Source organism: Leuresthes tenuis, unplaced genomic scaffold (assembly GCF_036924035.1).
Source record: "Leuresthes tenuis unplaced genomic scaffold, fLeuTen1.0.hap1 SCAF_12, whole genome shotgun sequence".
In the NCBI taxonomy this organism is placed as follows: domain Eukaryota; kingdom Metazoa; phylum Chordata; class Actinopteri; order Atheriniformes; family Atherinopsidae; genus Leuresthes; species Leuresthes tenuis.
Window position 1 is genome coordinate 18,745,734 of NW_027325366.1, and position 20,199 is coordinate 18,765,932.

The 20,199-nt window shown below is 38.4% G+C and overlaps 2 protein-coding genes across 2 annotated transcripts; one reads left to right on the forward strand and one right to left on the reverse strand.

Annotated features, from left to right (window-relative positions):
- Positions 1-9,731: 9,731 nt before the first annotated feature.
- On the forward strand, positions 9,732-14,800 carry pdzk1 (PDZ domain containing 1). The gene is made up of 7 exons (XM_072396908.1): positions 9,732-9,948; positions 10,064-10,277; positions 12,128-12,460; positions 12,543-12,739; positions 12,826-13,035; positions 13,111-13,401; positions 14,263-14,800. Exons 1-7 carry the CDS (start codon positions 9,742-9,744, stop codon positions 14,314-14,316), a joined length of 1,506 nt encoding a protein of 501 aa, XP_072253009.1. The 5' UTR covers positions 9,732-9,741; the 3' UTR covers positions 14,317-14,800.
- Positions 14,688-19,746, reverse strand: LOC140319312 (Golgi pH regulator). The gene is made up of 14 exons (XM_072396907.1): positions 19,516-19,746; positions 18,640-18,699; positions 18,385-18,488; positions 18,189-18,295; positions 17,965-18,066; positions 17,723-17,843; positions 17,462-17,542; positions 17,261-17,370; positions 17,061-17,149; positions 16,538-16,630; positions 16,361-16,456; positions 15,832-15,921; positions 15,526-15,591; positions 14,688-15,436 (listed from the first exon to the last, which is right to left on the reverse strand). The coding sequence occupies exons 1-14, from the start codon at positions 19,555-19,557 to the stop codon at positions 15,230-15,232; spliced, it is 1,368 nt and encodes a 455-aa protein (XP_072253008.1). The 5' UTR covers positions 19,558-19,746; the 3' UTR covers positions 14,688-15,229.
- Positions 19,747-20,199: the final 453 nt, after the last annotated feature.

Here is a 20,199-nt window from a genome sequence, read left to right on the forward strand (position 1 = left end):
AACCTGCATCCAGAGAGCGAGTGAGCGCAGAGAGAGTGGAGCTCTAAAGTCGTGAAGGGTGTGTGTATTTGTGTGTGAGAGACTTTGGATGACGAGAGACAGAAATAAAAAAAAGAGACTTCGGTTTGTGGTTACCGCCTACCAGTCCGTTAATGAAAACGTCATATGTCAAATATGTGGTATCCTGACGCACGTTTAATTCATCAGTTTTATTTTTCTTTCTTTGTTTTCCATTAAAACATTGTAGGTCATTCATAAAATGAAAATAATGAATATAGCAAATAGCTGTGTTAAGTCATAGGCAGAATGTCCATCTGTCATGATAGGTTGCATCCGAGTCCAAATACTCGTGCCATGTCTAAATTAGCAGCAGACCGACACGTCTGAGATTCATTCATCTGCTCAACTTTGATGACTACATGTTAAAACTGCAGGAGAATTTGAATGAATGTCATCACACAACTTGCTTCAGGTATTATTATAATCAGGCCCCCCGTGTCGGCGTCGGTTTAGTTTGTTGTTTTACACTGTTGTGTTTGCTAATTTAATTACCAGCAAGAACGTTTCCACCTTATATAAGCAGCGTTGATCTGATGTCCCAACCCAAAGCTGTTAAAGCTGCTTCACAAGCTCACTGTCGCCCCCGTGTGGCGTGTAAAACCACTTCTAAGGGCAATTGTTTCATATTTATGAGCACTTTCTTGATTAAAAAGGAGAAGAGTGGATCATCGTTTCATGAGGTTATATTCTTGCTTTGGATGACCAAAGTCATCATCATTACCCCTGCAATCCTCTTCTAAAACAGACAAATTAGATCACTGGCTCTATGCCCTGCAGGTTGCAAATACCTGTGCTTCAGTCTGATCTTATGATATTAAAATGTTTGAGATGGTCCTACGGCAACCTTGTTTTGGGTTTTCACCATGCTGCCTATTCCCTGGCTGTGCTTGTAAAACTGTCATCTGTAGTCATTTGATTACGCAATACTCACGCAATTGCTCCATTGGCAACATTTAGGAGATGATTTGCGATAATCTGGACCATCAGTGTCTTTTTTTTCCTAAAGGTGGTTATTTTAACCATATTAGCCACAATCTTTCCTAAATAGCTTTATCCAAACTTAACCGTGAAGCAGGATGTTAGAAAAACACTCCCAATGATAGGTCGGTTAAGTTGCCTCTTGAAAAGGATTGACAAAAATACCTTCTTGATGTTAGAGTCAGAAAAAAACTCGCATAGGGGAGGTGATATTAGAAGGCGAAGACCTATTCTGACATTTTCAGGTTTCTAGGAGTACAGTGTTCTTTTAAAAGACTGGTACTTATGTTTCTGTTGTAATCATTCAATTTGAAACCTCGGTTGGACAGTCAGTGATTCAGTGTGGTCTGTTCTGATGTCAGCAGTAATATCTAGTTGTGCTTAATTATACTTGTGGGGAATTTTGCAGATCTGCAGATGATTTTGAGCAAGTGCAACAACAAAAGTATCACCAAGTCATTGTAATGAGGCTGTTATTTGGTTTCTAATTTCCCATTCTATTTTAGCTCAAGTAAAAATGTGACATTATTTTCATTGTTGTTCTTAATTATTTTTTACATTACTCTTACTTGGTGCTAATTATATGGATAAATACTTCCTAGTTTCCTCCGTCAAGGGGACTGTGGGATTGTAAGAGTTTATTTTAACTCACCGCATTTGTCCTCAAATCCATAACAAGTAATGTTATTGTAAAGTTTTCCAAAACCCAAACAGGCGGAGACACAAGTTGCAAGTGCAATTTTAATTTTCATGTTTCCATATTGTGTGTATGATAGTTTATGATGATGTGTATGATTTTCTTCTATTTCACATCTAAATGTGGAAATGCCTGCCACTGTGTGCCAGCCTGATTTTGTTCTGCTCACCTACAATGACAGATAACGAAATTTGAATCTGAAGTTTTTAAGCTAATAAGTACGCAACCCAGAACATTAGAAAAAAAAAACACTTGTTATAATTGTGTGAAACTTATTTCTGGCAGTTTTAAAAAAAAATGTTTCCATATTTGTACCATCCACCCCCATCCTCCTCCTTAAAAGCACCATTTGGGGCTTATAAAAAAAGCCACTTGAGAATAACATTTGCTCCAATGAGGTAATACTCATAAGAGTTGCATTTCCTGCTGGTTGTAGGGGAAGATGCTTATAAGACATCCCTATGGGTTGTGATTAAAGATATGGGCAAACTAGCTATTTGGTCACTTTGGTTGGAGGACTTGTTGCTCATAACAGTTGTGGAGATGTTAGTGACTTTTCATAAATCAGCCTCGGGCTTGATGCTTCATGCTGTTGATTGACTGTATGTTTGTTTGTTTTCCCTTGAGCGCAGCAGAAAGACTGACTCCTCCCTGCCACCTGTACACTTGAGAGGTTAAAATGTCACTTCTCACTGAGGCTTTATAGTTGCTGTGGAGAGCGGGAAGCATCTGCTTGGTCTCCAAACATTCTAATGATTCCCTCCAAAAAAGAAAAAGAAAAAAAAAGATGGGGCCATTATTTCAAGCATCTCTTCTCTAATCTCTCTCCTGGTCTAAGTGGCTTCAGCAGATCGTGTGCAGAGCTACTTACCCCAGATAAACAAGCCATGTGAGGATGCCAATCAAGATGAGGAGAGACACTAGTGCTCCCTGTTGAGTGTGGTAATCGCAAACTGGCATGACACGTTGATTACTGATGCTACACTGCTGATGAGGACAAGTTGGATATAATCACCTCTGGGGTGCTACCTCGCATCTCATGTCTGTATCTTCTGATGCTTTGATAGATCCATTCTTTACTGCTATTTTCATAAACACCCCTAAGATTTTGTTACAGACCAAATCAGCAACAACAGCTTAAGAGGACTCATCAACACAGGTGGTCAGCATCGCGGAAGGTCATTAAACAAAAGATGATGACTGTAGGTAATGGATAGTGAATGCATTAGTGCTAAGCCAAGCTGTCTCCATCCACTCATCTCTCTGCCTGTGGCTCCTGGACCCCTGAGATCGATTGCTCAAACATTGCTCCAAGCCAGTAGTGAGTGTGAGGCTACATGGTTGGAATTATGTGTGTGTGTCTCCTAATGGGGTGCATATAAACATATAAACAGCACAGAAGCTCCTAGTCCGGAGATACATAAACCTATACCGTATAAAAATCTGTAATGTTACAGATGTTTTCCTGTATTTCTTAAGTATGGGAAAATATAGAGAAGATGACAGAAATAGACTGTGAATGTACACGTCTAAAGTAAATTAACATGAAAAACTTGTAAGAGTGAAAGTATGAACAATTTCCATAATTTTAAAGCAAATTTAGTTTAATTTCACATTTAAAAAAAAGTGAGACACTGAACTCATGGTCCGGAGTGTAAACCGAGGTGAGTAAGCCCACCAACCAAAAAGCACAATAGAATCACCAAAAAAAAAAAAATGGCCCAACACACAAAATCTAAACAAATAAAACTAATTTGAAATAATTTAACAATATAGGATTAATCAGAAACCAGGAAATAAAAAACTAATACAAGCAAAATCTAGTCCTCTGAAATCTAATCAGGAGCCAAGCCACGCCCACTATGCACCACAAAGAATCATGGGTAACACAAAAAATATAAAAATTGAGTAAAGTGAGTAAGCCGATAGCCAGTCCCTCAGAATTTTAGCTAGAACCAACTTAGAACTTTAGAACCAACTTTTCTACATAAAATTAAACGCATGCCTGTCAATGACAAATGCTTAATATATAATGAAAGAAACTTTTGTTATTCAAGCCAACCTTATTACCAGTATCAATTCATTAACATTTTAAGTCATTTTGGCCATATTGTAAGTAATGTTATTGTTACTGCATATGTTAACATCCTTCATGAAATATTAAAAAGTCAAAATAAAACACAAGATCACATGGAAAAGTAAAGATAGAAACCTTTTTTCTATTATGGCAGAATGTTAATAACTAAATTAATAAAACCAAAAAAAGACAAAACAACAAGAAAAAGACTGAAAATGCAGTAAAAACACACGGTGGTGTATCTTAAAGCTAACAAGATTGATTAGTAACATGTCAGTAACGTAAAATTACGAAGAATTTGGGGATTTAATCATCTACATAACATAACATCAAATTGTTTAGAAAAATGAAACTGTAGGCGATGTACAAGGCTTGAAAACGATTAGAGTATTAATGATTTTTAGGCAACACTGTATTAAAAACAGTCATGGAAATCACTGCATGGGCTAAGGATAAACAGATTAAAATACTGAAGACAGTATGTCAATTCTTTTTTTGTCAAAGTTTTTTCTGCAGCCTCCAGGGTTTTAAATTATGCACAGTGCAGGTCACATTGACTTCAGGTTATGCCTACTCAACTTTTGTAAGAGAAAACACGGCCACGGACAGGATGAAACCGTACATTTCCATCCTCAATGCTGCAATGTTAATAATTAAGCTCCGAGCTATGACCTGAGGAAAAAAAAAACACAAACCTACACTGCTGGCACTGTAAAGTCTTCCTTTGCATGCTGCAAAGCACATGGGCTTTAGAGAAGTAAGAGCAGCTTCTAGTTTGGTTTTAATGCATGCAACTGCCTCCATAATGTCCTGGACGCTTCTTTTTGTGGGAAACAACAGTTGCATTTCAAAGGACATTGGAACTCAATTTGCCTGCCTCTGTGAAACAAAGAAAACATGCTGAGTCTAGGATGAATCCATATTTTTGTTAATGTCACACAGCTAATGGACAGTATTTCACATTACCTCCATTTCGGATTTAACTCTTCTCTTTTAGTCAGCGGAAAAGGCTTTTGAATGGTCACCATTCCAGGATGATGTTTGCTATCAGCATCTAATATTCCTGCAGCCAGGGCAACAGCTCATCATCACCACAGGGCACTTTTTCCTTGAGTCATAGACACCAGGGGCTGGCAGAAATTGTGACTAGTTGACCCCCAGGAATGGAATGAAAGCAGGTTTGCTCATAAGGTGGACTGGCACAAAGTGGAAAGCTGTCCTGTGGTCTGACAAATCAAAATTTTAAGTAATTTTTGGAGTCATGTGCGCCTCATCACAGCAGAAAAACTGATGGACTATCTAGCTTGCGCATTATCGTTAAATAGTTCAAGCCAGCATCTTTGATGGTTTGGAATGCACTGGTGTGTTTGGCATGGGCAGTTTACACATCTGTGAGAGCATCATTGAAACTTAATGGTATACACAGGTTTTGGAGCGACATACGCTGTTATACAGATGTTATTTTACAGGAGGGTCTTGTTTATTTTTGTAAGCACTTGCCTAATCACATTTAGCACATATTACAACAGCATGGCTCTGTAGTATCAGAGCCCAGACCCGTCATCCATTGAAAACATCTGGCACATTATGGCGGTGTCAGGAAGAAACTAGAAAAATGTGAACAACAAAACTACAACTATTGGTCTGCTCTGTTTTCAGATGTTTACAGAGTATTGTCAGAAGAAGAAATTGTACAAAGAGCCGATAAAAAAACGTATTCTGTCCCAGTTTCAGTCAAATATCTCAATTTCAATATTCAAAATGTTGAATGCTTGCATTCTGTCTCACTCACAATTCACAACTTTTTGAGGAAGTTTTGTACAATAATTATTTTGCACTGACATATGCAGTTTCTTTACAGAAAAAAAAAACACATGCCATGCCTACTATGTCATTATTTTATGTACAAGAGGTGGAATGTAATCACTTTTACCAACTGGCTCTTTCCTCCAAGGTAAGTGCAGTAAAGTGATGTTTAATGAGGTCATGCTGCACTGTTTGTAGCTCTACTTTTACGGCATATGTACAAAGAGAGCAGGGGGTAATGTGATTTACATTCTTGCAGATGGCTGAAGCACAATTTGGATGCCCGGAAGGAGGGTAATGGATGTCATGCATCTTTCCACCAACAGTTGCACACATCTGTCAATATGCGTTACTGCTGCTGGTGGTAATGTGCTGTAAAAGGAAGCGGAGTGCTAAAAAAAAGGAGGATAAAAGATAATGGGCATGTTCAGACCATCGATTGAAAGGTTTTAGGAGTTGAAATTTCTGTTTGGTTTCCATACTAAATGTGTTTTAGTGAAGATGGAAAATCTAAGTGACTTCTTATTTTTCTAACATACAGGTGCCTTTAAGGACTAGAAAAACTCACCACTTTTGTTACTTTTGTTTAATATTAGAGCTGTTAATCAAATAGAGTATGAATCTACACTTTAAACATTAGAATAAAAGCCGTCTGTAGTAAGACACTAAGCAGTTTTATTCAAATTATGTTTTTCTTAAAGGCGTTTCCATTTCAGCATCCTTAAATAAAAAAATCCCTTTCCATGACAGAAAAAATATTCATCTTATTCATAAATCCTTTCAAAAAGAAATTACATAATAATGCAAGAATTATACAACCTTTTTGCTGTTAATTGTCAATAGTTGCTTGAGATTTTAAATTAAACTGCCAAATTACAGTGAAATTGCAGGATCAAACTTCAACTTAAACAGTTTCTTCTGTCAGTAAAAATAAAATGACTTTACATCAAATAACATTACAAATATAATTACATATATATATGTTATTCCTGGTTACAAATTCATCACACTATTTTACCACAGATGTTTGAGTCAAATTTCTACTCTTTAAATTTAAATTTAAATGGAAATTAAATTAATTCATGATTTGTATTCCTTAAATATTTTTCTTCATATTCTACACATATAGAATTGCGATTTTAAAGCTACAAATAATACTCTACTCAAATGTAGTTCTATTTTTTTTAACAGTTGTGTTTCCGTTGTGGATGAGGCAGGATGTTCAATAAGGAGAAAATAAATGAAAGTTTGACACAAATGAATTGGTGTATAAATGCTTAGAATAAAGCTTGGTTTGGTGGTTAGACTGATATGACAAGAATGATGATAGGAAAGGTCCAGAGTAATGACACCAGAAGTGAGATTTAAAAAGGATGGAAAACAGACTGATTGGCCTAGTGAAAAAGGTGAAGCAGGAGGGCCACTGGACCATAGTAGTGATGTCATCACTAATGTTGAAGGTTGACAATGTCCTGTGACCCTGAATTGGATTAAGCGGGTACTGAAAATGGATGGATGGATGGATGGATGGATGGATGGATGGATGGATGGATGGATGGATGGATGGATGGATGGATGGATGGATGGATGGATGGATGGATGGATGGATGGATGGATGGATGGCTTGGGAAAGAAGAGAGTGGCGGTGGAACAGTGGAGAAGCCCAAGCAGCAGTAAAGATTGAGCTAAATGGATCAGGTCCCCCTTAGTTGTTCCAGTGTATTTCCATCTTTCTGGTGTTTTCAGATGTTTTATTGCACTGATAAGTGGATAAAATTAGTACAAATTAATACCCAATTTACAGTCTCCCTGGAGGGTGTGAGAAAGCAAGGATTATATCAGAATTAATTTCAAAGAGCAGGTAATAAGCAGAGTCAGTCAAAAACAAAATGTTACATCAGCCCAGTGATGAATTAACTTTTACAGTTAGCAGAGCTGTTTTGCTTGGCTTTGATTTAGATTTGACCTTTGTCCCATCTCAAGGACAACAGTTTGCGCCTTTGATAACTCTCTTCTATTTACAGACAACAGCAACCATAAACCTGAGACTACACCCAAGCTTAACCTGAACTTTGTGAGTCTTGCCAAAATAGACTGCAGTTTTGCTCACTTTGTGAATCTACAATGTTGGTTTGCCTCGAGAGTATCCCATAACACACTATTAAGTGGCACATTTTAGCAGAAATGTATTGAGAAGGTCAAAATAGAATAGAAATTTCAGTTTATTTCTACAGATTTTATTCTCAAAGCTGAAAATAAAAGACCAGTGAAATCATCACAGAAATCAATTATTTCAATACGACCATTTCAATAAAGCTTGAACAGGCTGCTGAATCAGACTTGATTTAAAAGTAGGAGTCACAAAGATAAGTAATATCTTGAACATAGACATTTTATTCTATTTTTATAGGTTGGGCTTTATCTAAATAAATCTACAGAGGGTTCATTTCCTCTGATACTGACATTGATGTGTTTGCTTTAATTGCCACCTGAATCATGTACCTTTGATCTCAAAACAGATGACTGCTCACCCTCTGAGGACAGATTGCACAGAGCCATCGCCTCTCCACACATTCATGACACGAGACACTGTTAAATAACTCAGCCTTTAGGCTCACCTTTGTCCCTGCACTGAACAGAAGGGCGGGAGGGAGACAGGTTGAAGACACAATAACACATAATCAGTGACAGACGAGCTCTCTTTCGACTTGGACACTGAGCCTGAGACAAGCTGGTGAGTGAACTATCCTGTTTTCTTTCAAAACCAAACATTTAGAGCAAAGAAATCCAGTAAAAAAAAAAAATCATGTAAAGAAATACAAAGAAAAATATGTAAAGGAATAGTTCCTAACAATTCCTGATGGATTGTGAAAAGATGAACAACATAGAAACCCGGGAAGACATGTACTGTTGTTTGTTTCATTTCTCTTGAAAATGTTGCAGATTTTGAGGTAATCTACAACATAATAACACTTCTTTTGACCTATTGGAAGGATAAAGGAAATATGTCATTTGGGTTGAGCAAGTCATAAAATATGGCTTTTGTATTATTAAAAATGGTCCCACAAACTCAAGTGTTAGACCATACTGGCAAAGAGCACATCTGGAAATAGTTTAATCATGAGTCATATGGCATGCGTTCATATATTGAGGTTATGCTGTGTTACTTATTATGTAGAATATATTTTCATAAAACATTTTTATTGAAGCTGCACTTTTATTACAGGGTTGTGCTTATGTTATCTCTAGAGTCTTGCAACTTTGACTCATTCGCATGATAATATTGGAAACGTCCTCTTGTTGGAACTTTAAGACAGTTTATTTAAATTCAGATTATAATTCTAAAGTATTAAAAGATAAGAAGACACAAATCAGACAGTGACATTTTTGTAATATGTGTTTTCTATGTACGTAGCCATCACTCTCATAAAGGTACTGGATAGTGTAGTGGTATGATTGCCACCTTCTGCATGAAAGGTACTACCTCCAGAAGGGCCCTTAGGCAAGACCCCCTTACCCTATATGCCTACCAGTAAGTTTCTTTGGATAAAAGCATCAGCCAAATGCATAAACATAAAGAATACCAAGTGTTTCATTTTTTTTAATCTGTGATAAAGAAGCTTGAGACATCATGAAGTGTTTTCTTTTTTTCAAATAAGAATAATCCTGTTTTTTTTTTTTTTGCATACGTCACCTGATGATGCATATCTTGAGAGATTTCTTGTTTTGAGTCAGTGCACAGGAATTCTTTAAGGCTATGACATCTGCATATGTGCTCTTAGGATAAGCAAACAACAGGACACATGCATGTCTTCTATGACCCTCCGGTATGGAAATAATGGCTCAACAGGAGAATCACTGTCACAATCCTTATTATGCATTCAAAGTCCATGCGAATGTTTTTTATGATCTGTCGTCAGCTGTTCCATCTATTAACCATTAACTGTCACTGTAGAGAAGCCATGGAAGATTAACTGCTCATCTGAGGCTATCAGTATTAAGTTTAAAGGGGGAAAGTCTGTTTATGGTAATTCGGTAAGACAAATATTATATTTTGATAGCGTGGAGATATAATTTGGGATTTATTTTTGTGTGCTCTTTGCCCTCTCTTATATGTAAAGACATGGCCATGTACAAGCCAAGGGTGATTTCTTTCACCAAGAAGCCGGGACAGAGTTTTGGCTTCTATCTGAGGGTGGAGCAGAACGAGGAGGGTCACCTGATCCGATGCCTAGAAATGGGAGGTCCGGCTGAACTCGCTGGCATGAAAGACGGAGACCGCATCCTCTGGGTCAATAGAACATTTGTTGATGATCTGTCCCATTCAGAGGTGAGCAGGATGCAAGATTACTGCAGTACATTAATCGATAACAAGCCCTTGGCTGTTGAAATAATCCTGTAAGGTGTGTCTTTTCTCTGACCCCTCCTTTGTTTCCCTGGTGCAGGTGGTGGAGCTGGTGAGAAACAGTGGAACATCTGTCACATTCCATGTTCTGGATGAATCATCTTACAAGCAAGCAAAAGCAGAGGGAGTAAACCTCTCTGACCCTCAGAGCAAACCAGCTACCAACGGGGTGGCCAAAGGGGTTCCAAAACCTAAACTCTGCTACTTGGTCAAGTCAAAGTCAAGCTATGACTTTTCTCTTCGCTCGGTCAAAGGTGAGCTGAGAGCGAATGATTACTTCTAAAATAAAAACTACAACAAAACACAATTTAGTACAGAAGGGAGAAAGACATTGGGATTTAAACTTTACATTCTAAAATTTATTAATGATAAATTCATAAAGGTTTATAGATAATTTGTCCATGGCCTTAACTACAATTCATAATGCTGTCTTGTAAAGAACCGCCACAGATGGGAGGGAAAGCTTTGTTAAAGCGTGTTTTTTTTAATTGGTCACAAAATTCTCATAAGGAGGCGAGGGGGTTGGTTGGATGCCACAGTTACAGGGTTCCAGTAATTCATAGTTTATTTATTAACACCACAACACTCTATTAAAACACTTTTGTCACTTCCTAGTTGGGTTAAGGAAATAGCAATAGTTAGTTGAAATTAGAAAGTAATCATGGTTAGAGTTAAAATACATTCTTTTTACCATGCACATATGGCCCTCACAAACACCATTTTGCTGGTTGCCTGGGTAACAAGAAATACAGTACGTCACAACGCCACTTTCCTGGTGGGTTTTGGCTGTAATATCACTTGGTGACAATTACAAATCATATAACATGGTTTGGGTTAGAAAACTATGGCTATTAATACTAAAGTACATTTTTTATTTCAAAGCAACCGTCACTTTGATGCACACCAGTTTTGCGGTTCAAATGCAGTTGCTCTCATTATCACAAGAGCTTGAATGTCCTCTGAAAATATTCATAGGTCATTTTGGCCTGCATGTTTTTGAGGAGGACACTCCTTAGTAGAGCATGTAATGATGCTCCATAACAATGCCTCATGTGACAGGGCATGAGTTCTTTATCGGGGCAAATTTGGGGTTTTCAATGGAAAATATTTTGGGATTAAATCCCCATCGACAAAGAAACTTGCATTTTCAGTTTCACCTGATTGGTTCAGAAAGTACATAACAGTGGCAAAATACTTAATAAAAAAAATAATAAAAAACATACTTAGATACTAGATATCTGTTATTTGAGGAACAAAAAGTTTCAGTTTTTTTGCAGATAACGTCAAATCCGTTCCTATGTAGGCACATTGTGTCAAAAGTTGACACATTTGACATTGTGAAAGGGACTGTTTTAAAGCAACCCTGATGGTTAACCCTAACTAAATCCAAGCAGAAAAGACAAACTACATAATGGGTCAAACCAAATGGGAAGTTTGAAAAAAACTCTCCAAAATTAGAGTCATGTGTAATTCCAAGGCCATAACCTTTTGCTCTTGAAAACAAACTCTTTTTTGACTCTATAAGCTAGCAAACACTGCTTTTGTGTCAGTTTCCAGTCATCATTATTCCAGTATTATTTGTGTGCCCATGAACACATAAAAATAGGGACATTCAGTAGATTACATTTCATGAGCAACTGTCATGGGACTTGTTTGCTGATTTGTTGAGCTGCTGCTGTGATATGGTTATTGATGCCACACATTCAAGCACTCCCATGAGTGTTGTTGGGTGTGGCTAGAGGCTTTAAAAGTTCGACCAGATGGGGTAGTATCTTACATAACCATCCATCATTATCATAAAAGTTATTATCATTATCTTTGTGAAATATTTCATTGTTGGAGACAATTCAGATAGTTAGAACTGCAGCAACAATCCATGTTGGGAGCAGAGGTCTCGCCTATCTGGAGCCAAAGGAAGACTATTGAAGTGTCATGCTGAAAGAAAATAAACAACAGTTGAAGATATTCCAAGCAACAAAGTGTAACCTGTCAGTAAGGGCTTATATCGGATGCATAAAATATCTATTCAAATAGGTGTTAATTGCTTCTTCATTTGCTCAAAAGTGAAGTTGGAAAATGTATTTTTCTTTGCTCTTATTACCAGGCGAGAAGGGACTGTTCATGACAGATGTGACTTCAGGAGGTGTGGCTGGCAAAGCAGGTGTCAGAAACAAAGACCGTCTGCTGGAGATCAATGGAGAGAACGTAGAAAACTGCACACACGATCAAGTGGTGGAAAAGATCAGAAAGTTGGGCGGCAGTGTCATGTTCCTACTGGCTGATGAGGAAACAGACAAGTTCTATCAAAACAAACATGCCAAGATTGGAACGTGGTTGGCAACAGTCAAGCATCTCCCTCACAAACCGCGCATTATCAACATGACCAAAGGATCTGATGGATACGGCTTCTTGCTCAAAGAGGAACCCAACCAAACAGGCAAGGCCATAATCATATCACGTTACTTATACTGCAGAGACATGGCTGTGGTTTCACGATGTCCTACCTTGAATCCATGCAGGACACTTAATAAGTGACATAGAGAGAGGCAGCCCAGCAGAAAGAGCTGGTCTGAAGGAAATGGACAGAGTGGTTGCTGTGGATGGCAAGCTCCTAGACAGTTGCAGCCATGATCAGGTGGTGGACAGAATCAAGAAAAGTGGTGACGAATGCTGCCTCCTTGTGGTGGACCAAAAGACAGACCAAATTTATCAGCAGGTGAGCTTCAGAGTCACTGAGTCTCTGTCTTCAGTTCTGTGTATGCTGTACATTAGATAGATAGCATAATGTTGTATATCCCACAGGGGAAAGTGTCTCCTATGCTTTTCTGGGAAGAGATGAATGATTCCAACTCACCACCCAGTTACATAGAGGCTATCAATACTTCTGCCTCTGCTCGACCAGTCACAGAAGAGATTGTGAGGCTCAAGCTGTGCAAGATGGAGAAGACTGTTCATGGCTTTGGGTTTCACCTAAATGGCGTCCAGGGTCTTTTTGGTCAGTACATCAAGGAGGTAAGACTAACAAAAACGTCTGCTATGTGATTGCGATCATTTAAAAACCAAGCAGTAAGAGAAGTCTTGTTTCAGGTGGTGAAGGGCGGAGCAGCTGACATAGCAGGCCTGGAGAATGACGACATTGTAATTGAAGTAAACGGGGTGAACGTGGAGCAGAGCAGTCATGAGGAGGTGGTGGGATTGATCCGCAGAAGTGGAAACTATCTGGAGATGCTGGTGTGCAGCAAGGATGTCTATGAACAACATAAAATGAGACGGGAAACATCCCATGGCCACGTCCACACTGCAGACACACCAAAAACCATTAAGAAGGGACAAGAGGAGGCCAGGCCCGAGACCCCAACAAAAGCAGAGAGACAGAGGGTGAGAGGTGGTTTTTAGCGGTGACACTTCAACAAATGTCCCACGCTAACATTTTTAGGTAGAGATGACAAAGTTGGTCTGTCAGTTTACTCTTTTCAATTAAATAATTGTATATTTGGTCAATTCATTGTCTCTAGAGAATAACTCTTAAAAACTTAAGTCATAAATACATTTTTCTTCTAGTACTACAAGAACAGCCATTCAATTGAATTAGTGCTGATTTTCTTAACTAATTCAGTTGAGGATTCTTTCAACCTATGCTAACCAGCCCATTTTTCCACCTGTTTTGAAGAGGGTGGTTGTAATCAGTGGCGCTTCATTAACTCTGGGTGTTTCCAAACTGTAGATGTGACTCTGAAGCTGTAAATATCCCAGCACTAAATAAACAATTCTGGAATTACGCCACTGATCAGGAGCTCAGTGATCATCAAAGCAAGTTGATGGATTGCACTGGATTTCATTCAGATATCTATGTCCCTTCTCCAGGATGAATAGTTTTATTTGTTGATCCATGTCATTGAGAAATGTTATTAGATGAAAATTTAGACATGTCCGGTGTGTCACAAACACATCGGAAAAGTTGTGAAGATGATAATCTAAGACCCCATCAGCTAAGTCATGGCTTCTGGTAACAGTCAGTAATATTTTTGCAGACCAAGAATTTTTGGTAGCTCCACTGCTGGAATGCATATCAAAATCTTTTATTTTTTTTATTTTTTTTTTTTTTTACATTCTTCATTGTTATCTATAGGCAGCTAAAGTCTGTTTGAAAGCGGATTAAAAAACAGAAACCAGAAAAATGCTTGTACACGTGTGTTTCTCACCTAATAAAACTTGAATTCTTTTTCCTCTCTCTTTTAGTCTCCATCCGTGTCGTCATCTTCATCTGTAGACAGCGTTGACATCAGGCTCTGAGAAATCACCTGAAGAACAACGTTCCCGATTTGCCCTAATCCGACATTGATCCGTTTTCCTTTTCATTCAACAATGTGCTCTATGAGCTTCTCACAAGGTCGAATCAAGAGTAAACAAATATGAGGGGGAACCGCTGAACAAGTAGAGCAGAGATCTATGAAATGCACTGTCAAAATCTGATTTATAGCTGAGCTGCTACTTCTTGAGCTGAGAACAAAATCTTGTCTTGAAATATCGAGTATTCAGAAATGTGATCATCTATCTTCTATTCTACTTGTTGATCAGAATCTCAGAAGATTCCTGAGACTGCCAATGGTGACATCAAGATGGTCATCTATGTTACCAGGAAACACAGTGGTCTTTTATGCATTTCTGTATGCACAAACTGCTGCTTTTATTTAATGTTGTTAAGAAAAAAATACTGTTCACATTTCTGAAATAAAAGTACTATTTCATGAAGAAAATAAACACATGCCATTGTAATTAAGCCCAGCTTTATGAGTGTCTGTTTTTTGTCCCAGGTTTTTGTCCCATATATCTGAACGCTTAACAAAGTGGCATCCATATCTTTTCTTCATATTCGCATGTCAGTGAAGTGAAAAAGGGGATACAAGGTGAAAACTTTCACTCCAGTGTGTTTAGACAAAAGGGAAGTTAACATCTTAGCTCAGGACATTCAAAGTGTTTGCATTTCCGGAAAAAATTTAATCCCAATTTTTTGTTTTTCTTTATTCATTCATTCATTTTTGTCCACTTTCACCTTTGTTTCGTCTTGTATTAAAATAACTCCCAGAACTTAAACCCAAAAATCAATTGCTCCTGATTCAGGAATATATGTATAAAAAAACGTGATCTCTGGATATCGCTCGGCTCCAGATTAAAAGTCCTCGGAGAGACGAAGCGCAGGGAGAGGTCAGAGGGTCATGTGCTTTTCTGGTGCCTGTTTGTGGGCGAGATAAAGGAAGAGGATGCTGGACAGGGCGCTGACCAAGAAGATGACGTCAAACCAGCGGTGGTAAAAGTTGAACTGCAGCTCTCCCAGAACCTCAGTCACGATGGAACGATACTCCAACGGCATACTCATGCGCATTAGCAGTACAGACGACACAAAATACATTCCCTAATAGATCAAAGCACACAAAAGAGAGGAAAAAAGTTCATATTTAACTGCAATTTGTGGGCAGCCATTAACTGAAGAAACACACTCACCATGATCTGAGCGAGGACGAGCACAATGACGTTGGAAGACTTACTGCTTGATATCGCGTAGAAGAACTAGAAAGTTACAAGCAAGAAATACACACACAATTATATGCATGTATATATATATATAAATAAACTTGATCCAGAAAAAATGCTGACAAATATCTTGTCACTTTTTGCCAAAACATCAAGATTCAAGCAATGAAATGAGTCAATATTTGAATACGCTCAAACGGAAACTGGTAAAAACTGTAAGAACCATTTAACAACATATTGTTACGCCACACTAGGCGTTTCGGGCTATAGTCTCACCTTCGTTAGGGTGATGAGTAAGCCTCGTATGGACGTAACGATTATGATCCCCACCAAAATGAAAGAAATGTGTTGGGACCAAAATTTGACCTGGAAGACAGAGAGAAGGAGAACAGAAGAGTGAGAAAAATCACAGAATTTGAGGGCAACGTTGGAGAAAGAACATGAGAGATTTAATCTTTTTTGCATTTGGACTGTGACCTGGGAGAACTAGATTTATCGACTGTCTCTGTAGGAAAAGACTAAATTAGAGCATTGCTCGGTTCACTGAAGAGAAAACATCAATGGGAAGATAATAAGACTGCAATTATCTTTACAAAAGTCTCTGTGTGTGTCCACTTGAAGTCATTACTGGGACTTGCTTCCTTTTAGCAGACGAAAGTCAAGTTCTTGTAAATTAAATCATTTCATTTTCACATAATACTTTTAAAAGTTTAGTTTAAATGTTAACCGTGGCATGGTTAGAGATGAGGTCAGAGTAAGTGGGAGCGCATCAGTGAGTTTGTACGTGTGTGTGTGTGTGTCTCACGTCAAACTGGATGCCCAAGTAGTTCACTGTAATCTCAATACCCCTCGTCACCGGATCCGTCTTTCCAACTCGATCGAACACTATGTTTATCGTGGCCTATGAGTCAAAGAGAGTTTGTTTCAAAAGAAGGAGTTCATCTCAACCACATCTAAAACAACAACATGCAAAACCTCTTACCATAAATATTTTCCAGACGCAATAGATGGAAAAAAAGTAACCAAGGAAGTTGAAGTATTTTCCCTGGAATGTCTTCGAATACTCAATTCTCTCCTAAAGACCATGAAGAGTGGCGTTAAAGAGTTAGCAAACCGCTTGTGACACATAAGCAAAACAGACATCGATAAATAATGTGCGTCTCCGTCAGCATGGAGTCAGCAGGCTACTGACAGACTGCACTGCAAACAGAAAGAACCCAAACGCTTGTTTACATAGAATTTGCTAGCATAAAATATGAAAACGCTACGTTGTGTCTAGAAAAAATTATTTTGATTAACATTAACAGAAACAGTGTTTCCGACATTCTGAATAAACCTTCTCTAATGTGGCCCTGTGTTTTAAGGCTTCGATGCCAAGATCATATCTGGAAGTCGCCAGATGGTTGTGGCCGAAAACACAAAACAACTTGAAAACTGCACATTCCAAACTGGAGTACGGTTTACATATTTTTCATATAGCTTGTGTGTACATTCATATGCGTTACCTTGGTTGCTTGCAGGTCCACAGTCTCAAGGAAGAGCTGTCGACTCAACTCCTCCAGAGCATCAACCTCCTGCTGGATTAGAGAAAGATCTGGAAGGAAGGAGTCAAGGCTAACGTACACTCTTAATACACTGGACGGTTAACAGGTGGCTGATAATGGAGACTTTTTACTATTATATTAAATCTGAGCGTAAAGGATTCTTTCACTGCCCGTTTGGGAAGAGGTGACGCTCTTGATCATGCCCCAGAACCCTGCCTGTTTGTTCTGGTCCTCCCCTCGTTGGTACATCTGCCTCCGCGTCATAGCAATTCTTCACAAACAGAACAAAACACATTTATAAAAACAGCTGTACAAAAGCCCCTATCAGGAGTTTAAGAGGGATAAGAAAAAAAACAACTCACCGTTTCTTTTTGCTGACAATCATGTCCATTGTTTGCAGCAGCCGCCTCTCCAGAGCAAGGATGTCACTGTCTGTTACATTTCTGTGAACACAACGAAAGCAAGCTCCTTAAAAAGCATCGTCTTCAGTATAAATAGCGTCCTGCAAACAGAGGTACACCCGAGTATGATTATTACTGACTCATTAGCGGGCTCCGATCCATACGTAGCATCATATAGCTTGCTCAAGGAATTTTTGTGTGAAAAATCATAGCTGAGCTTACCTGAGGAAATAGGACATGTATGTGTAGGGACAGTTGACAGCACCAAACCCAGACAGCAGAGCCATGAGAGTGACGCCGATCACACCAACGCGACTTATTAGTTGCTCAATGGACAGAATCCCTAAATAAAAGACAGCGAACAGACCGACTTTGGTACTATAACAAAAAAAAACATTTTTCAGTCTATGGCAGGTGGCCATAAAAGTGACAAGTGTCGAGTGAAGAAAACACCACACACTTACCATGTTTTGGACTTAGGATGGGGAATGGGTCTCCCAACTTCCAGAAGAAATACATGAAGGTGAACCACACCATACACGCGAAAAGAAGCCTTTGTCTCTGCACTACACAGACACACAGCAAACACTTCACTGTGACAACTTGTGGAATAGCATTGCACCAGCAAAAACCTCCAACATTTGGTCCAAACACTTCACTTTCATTCGTCAAAAGCGGTGTCACTTACGCAAGCGTATGTTGCTGACGACAAAGTAACCAATGTAGAAAGGCACCACAAAGATCAGGACCAGCAGAATGACGTACAGATTCAGCTTCCAGTGGAAATACCTCGAACTGAAAAAAGAGGTGAGGATTAGTGTCTTTCGGCAGCTGTGGGCAATAAGACACAGATATACCCCCACAGAAAGAAAAAAAACACTCACCTGCTGCTTAAGGCACCCAGAATCTCAAAGATAATTAGCTCAAACATGGTACAAGAAAAAGCAAATGTGATGGAAAAAACCACCTGGACAACATACTGTCGCACCTGAAAGCAAAAACAGAAGGCATGTCAAGATCAGCTAATTACCACAAGCTTGAACTCTTGTGTTTTTCATGTTAGAATCATTATAGGATATCTTGGTGGTCATATACGAATAGGGAAAAAGAAATATTGCAAAATGCAAAAAACAGCATACCTCATAGTCTTTGAAAAGCTGCCGCATGAAGAACAACCAGCCAAACCCAAAGAACAGGACCTGTGTGGAATCAAATGGGAATGATTTAGCAGAGGAATAAAAAGAGGCAGCATACCTAACAAACCTTTTTTTTTTTCAACAAACTAAAAAGTTTTGATCAACTGTTATTACAGATCACATAATATTACACAATCGCAAATATTTGAGTTGATGCTGCTCATCTTTAGCGTTTCTAACATTCATCTTGTAGAAAAACGGCTGGATGAATCTAACAGAAAACAGCATATTTCCAGCACAATTTCTATACCGTTTTACAGTATTTTCTTAGCTGTAGTTTAACTAACTTTTTTTTTTTTTTTTACATTAGCATTGAATTAGGATTAACTGATAAAACCAAACGCAACGACATCCCTGTGGCCTCACATGGAATTTAAACCATGTGAAAAAGGAGAGGCTAATAACTTAAAGAATAACATTCATATGAAACAATATGAAAAAACAACCCATCAACAACTCCACTTATCAGTATGACAGCAGTCAAATAAAGTGTCGTGAAAATTGTCTGACTTCTCAGTGCTGCAAATACATTGGGCCAAAATAAGAAATCAACTAGTCAGCAATGACACATTAGTCATTTTGTGTCAAATGCGCTTTTCCACAAGCAAAGTGCGATAACAATATCGTAATGAAGCTGTAAAGTAATGACTGTGTTTAGGGTTTCTCGAGCCTGAGATATTGATGTTGAAACCTCCCCTCTCTTTTCTGGGACTGCAGTTAAGATTCTAACACGGATTATATTGGTAATATCCAGCATGTGTTAGCTTACAACATAGAAATACACGTCATAATTAGCAGGCTTTTCTAACTCGTCGTTACCTGAGAGGTGAACATGATCACTGAGTCCACCAGAAACGACATGACGATATCTGTCAAACAACCTTTAATGCGTCGAAAGTTCACTGTACATGTGTGGCAGCTCCGAGGTCGGGTTCAGTTCAGCCTGACCCGACAATTACAACAGCTTGAAGCACATAAATTAGGTCTGTAATGAACTCATTTTAGAAGTAGCTGTTTTGCTGTCATGTTCCAACGGCGACTCGTAGGCACGTCACTGCAAAAAAAAAACACTTCCGTCTCAGAAATATGACGTCATTTTTAAAAAAGACTGAGAGAGAGAGAGAGAGAGAGAGCAGGAAAAATGAAGCAGTTAAAGAAAATATGTGGATTTAACTTGCCTGTGTACCCTCCCCGCCAACCTATAAAGTATAAACATTATAATAATATCAATAGTAAAAAGTTATATGACAAAAACGCAAATTTATCTTGGAAATTAATCTTATAATGGTCTTAGATTAACACAACAAACGCTGCAAAAAGTTTGGAGGTTGATTCTTGAATATATCAGTACGTTGTCCTTTCCTCAATGGTAATCTTCAGTATTACTGAGTTTTGAAATGTTCAGTGTTTATTGGTTTTCCACGTAGTTTAGGTGCACTTTAATAGGACCTGTATCAAACGAGCAATATGCATACAATAACACTAGAGGGCGCCTAAAACAGC

Excerpts from the sequence above, each read along its gene's own strand:
- LOC140319312 (XM_072396907.1), bottom strand. The coding sequence starts at position 19,557 with ATGTCGTTTCTGGTGGACTCAGTGATCATGTTCACCTCTCAG. Across the intron at positions 16,457-16,537 it reads GCGTCTGGAAAATATTTATG|GCCACGATAAACATAGTGTT; the intron begins GTAAGAGGTTTT and ends TTTGACTCATAG. Across the intron at positions 15,922-16,360 it reads ACTTGGGCATCCAGTTTGAC|GTCAAATTTTGGTCCCAACA; the intron begins GTGAGACACACA and ends TCTGTCTTCCAG.
- pdzk1 (XM_072396908.1), top strand. The coding sequence starts at position 9,742 with ATGGCCATGTACAAGCCAAGGGTGATTTCTTTCACCAAGAAGCCGGGA. Across the intron at positions 12,740-12,825 it reads CAGACCAAATTTATCAGCAG|GGGAAAGTGTCTCCTATGCT; the intron begins GTGAGCTTCAGA and ends TATATCCCACAG. Across the intron at positions 13,036-13,110 it reads TTGGTCAGTACATCAAGGAG|GTGGTGAAGGGCGGAGCAGC; the intron begins GTAAGACTAACA and ends GTCTTGTTTCAG.